Source organism: Glycine soja, chromosome 11 (assembly GCF_004193775.1).
Source record: "Glycine soja cultivar W05 chromosome 11, ASM419377v2, whole genome shotgun sequence".
NCBI classification, from domain to species: domain Eukaryota; kingdom Viridiplantae; phylum Streptophyta; class Magnoliopsida; order Fabales; family Fabaceae; genus Glycine; species Glycine soja.
Window position 1 is genome coordinate 48,050,416 of NC_041012.1, and position 2,197 is coordinate 48,052,612.

General features: G+C 37.6%; 1 protein-coding gene across 1 annotated transcript; it reads left to right on the forward strand.

Moving 5' to 3' along the window:
- The first annotated feature begins 861 nt into the window (after window positions 1-861).
- On the forward strand, window positions 862-1,588 carry LOC114375364. Its single transcript, XM_028333139.1, has one exon. It carries the CDS (start codon window positions 1,052-1,054, stop codon window positions 1,412-1,414), a length of 363 nt encoding a protein of 120 aa, XP_028188940.1. The 5' UTR covers window positions 862-1,051; the 3' UTR covers window positions 1,415-1,588.
- Window positions 1,589-2,197: the final 609 nt, after the last annotated feature.

The following is a 2,197-nucleotide window of genomic DNA, read 5'->3' on the forward strand; positions in this document are numbered from 1 at the left end:
TTTAACACATCATTTTTACTTGTATATTAATTTTTGTTAACTGCCTATTCCTTTTAATTTTTTTATCCCTAGTTTTTTTTTTTAATTCATATCTCCTTTATCCCTTTCAATTTAATTTTAATAAGTTATTAAGAGAGATTATCAATAAATAAAAAATATTTTAGAATTTATATTACGATTTATTCATGTCTAAATCAGCCTTGGGTTTAGAAGACTTAGCCCAAAAGCCTTTAAGTGTGTGTGTGATTTGTTTGTTCTTAAGTTAATCATTGAGTTATATCCACATTTGACTTTATCGGATATGACCTTGATATTCCTAGGACAATTACCCATATGTTGTTTTGAGATCTCTACACATGCACACTAGGGTAGTTGCATTAAGATCGTATATAGTGGGCAAGAGTTAGTATTAGGTGGCTAAGCCATCTAGGAGTCTATCAATGTTTGAGTGAATTCCCTCATGGAGTCCACTGACTTGGTTGGTTAACGATTGGTGAAATATGTAATCCCTCATTATTGAATGTACAATTACGAAAAAGCTTAAAGTTAAGTGAAGACTCAATTGACCAGCTATGGACAAGATACATGATCCTTTAGTCTTAGTTGATCAAAGACTAATTGATACATAATTTATACATTTACAAATATGTATTCATCATGAATTTTAATTATAAAATAATTAATATGGGATAAAAAGTTATACTATAATTAATATATTTAAATTTATAAATATATATATATATATATATATAAAGACAAATATTAAAAAAGAGAGAGAGAGAGAGACTGATGCGACCAAGCAATGAAGTGTAGTGAAAATAAAAAAAGATAATTGGGTCGGACAGGAGGCAAAACGAAAAATCCCGCCTCCTTGAGTCTGTATTGTGGTTTTGAAAGGCTCATCCAACCCCGCTCTTTCCCTGTCTTTCCCGCCTCTCTCTTGCTCTATTTTTTCCTTAAAATCCCTAATCTTCATCCCTTTTTCTATTAGCACTTCTTCAACCCTCTCTCTCTCTCTCTCTCTTTCATTCTTCGATTTGCACGCTTCGCCATGAACCGCAGAACCAGACCAAGCATCCCTCACCCCTTCCACAAGTACCTCAAACCCGGCGCGCTCGCCCGCATCCGCGACTCTCGCATCAGTGCCAGATCTCACCGCCTCAACTCCCTCCTCCGCCACCAGATCTCCCTCCACCGCCCTCCCTCGCCGTCGCCGCTACCCGACTCCAACCAGCCTCAGGCCACCGCCACCGCCGCCGATACCGGCTTCCCGTTCTTCCTCGCTAGGATCTACGGCCCGCGCTGCCCGCAGCGGAAGAAGCTCATGGCCGCCAAGTCCATCCTCTTCGTTCCCGTCAATCCCGCCGCCGACTCGCCCGATCTCGTCATCGACGATCTTCTCGTCGTCAATTGAATCCTTTCTCTCTCTCAAAAAAGAGAAAAACTGTTCGATTATTCTTCTCTTGTTGGATGTACTATGTAGAGCGGTTTAGATGTGCAGGTGTAGCACTATTGTTTTTGATTCTGTGAAAAAAAAAAACCTTATTCAGATAGACCTGAAATTAATAAAGTGAAATTAATTTTCCTATTGCGTATTTGTTTCTTCGGTTTTAATTGTGGTTCCGTTTGCGTTACTGATTTGCCTATCGTGTTGATTTCGTTTGAATACCCGTTGAAACATGGAAATAGCTATCTTGAGGATTCAATTATGCGTGAATTTGCTTGCTTTTCTGGCATTAATATACTGTCTGTTTGATTAATGGTTTGGGAGGTAGGGTTTATTGATGTTATATTTCATTGTTTGTGCTGTGATGAGTTAATGCTAACTCTATTGCTGTTTCAATTAGGAGTTACTGTGTTTCAACGAGTGTTTATTGTTCTGTTTCAAAGGCATTATTAATGTGGTAAACCAATATGTGATTTGTGGTGTACTTATTTATGTCTCTAGTAATGCATTTGCTCTGGTGACTAGAATGTGATTGAATGACTTTGCTTTTTTGTCTACTCATTGTTAAAGCTATACTTGGAATGTTTAGGTTAGAGACTTAGAGGTCTAATTTATCTGTTTTCTAATTTATACATTTTTTGTTGTTCTGTTTCGGTCTTTGTTAAATCCTTTCTATGCACATTGTTGTTACCCGCCGGCTGCCACATGCATTTATTTCTGCAAGCAGTTTGATTGATGAAGAAATTAACT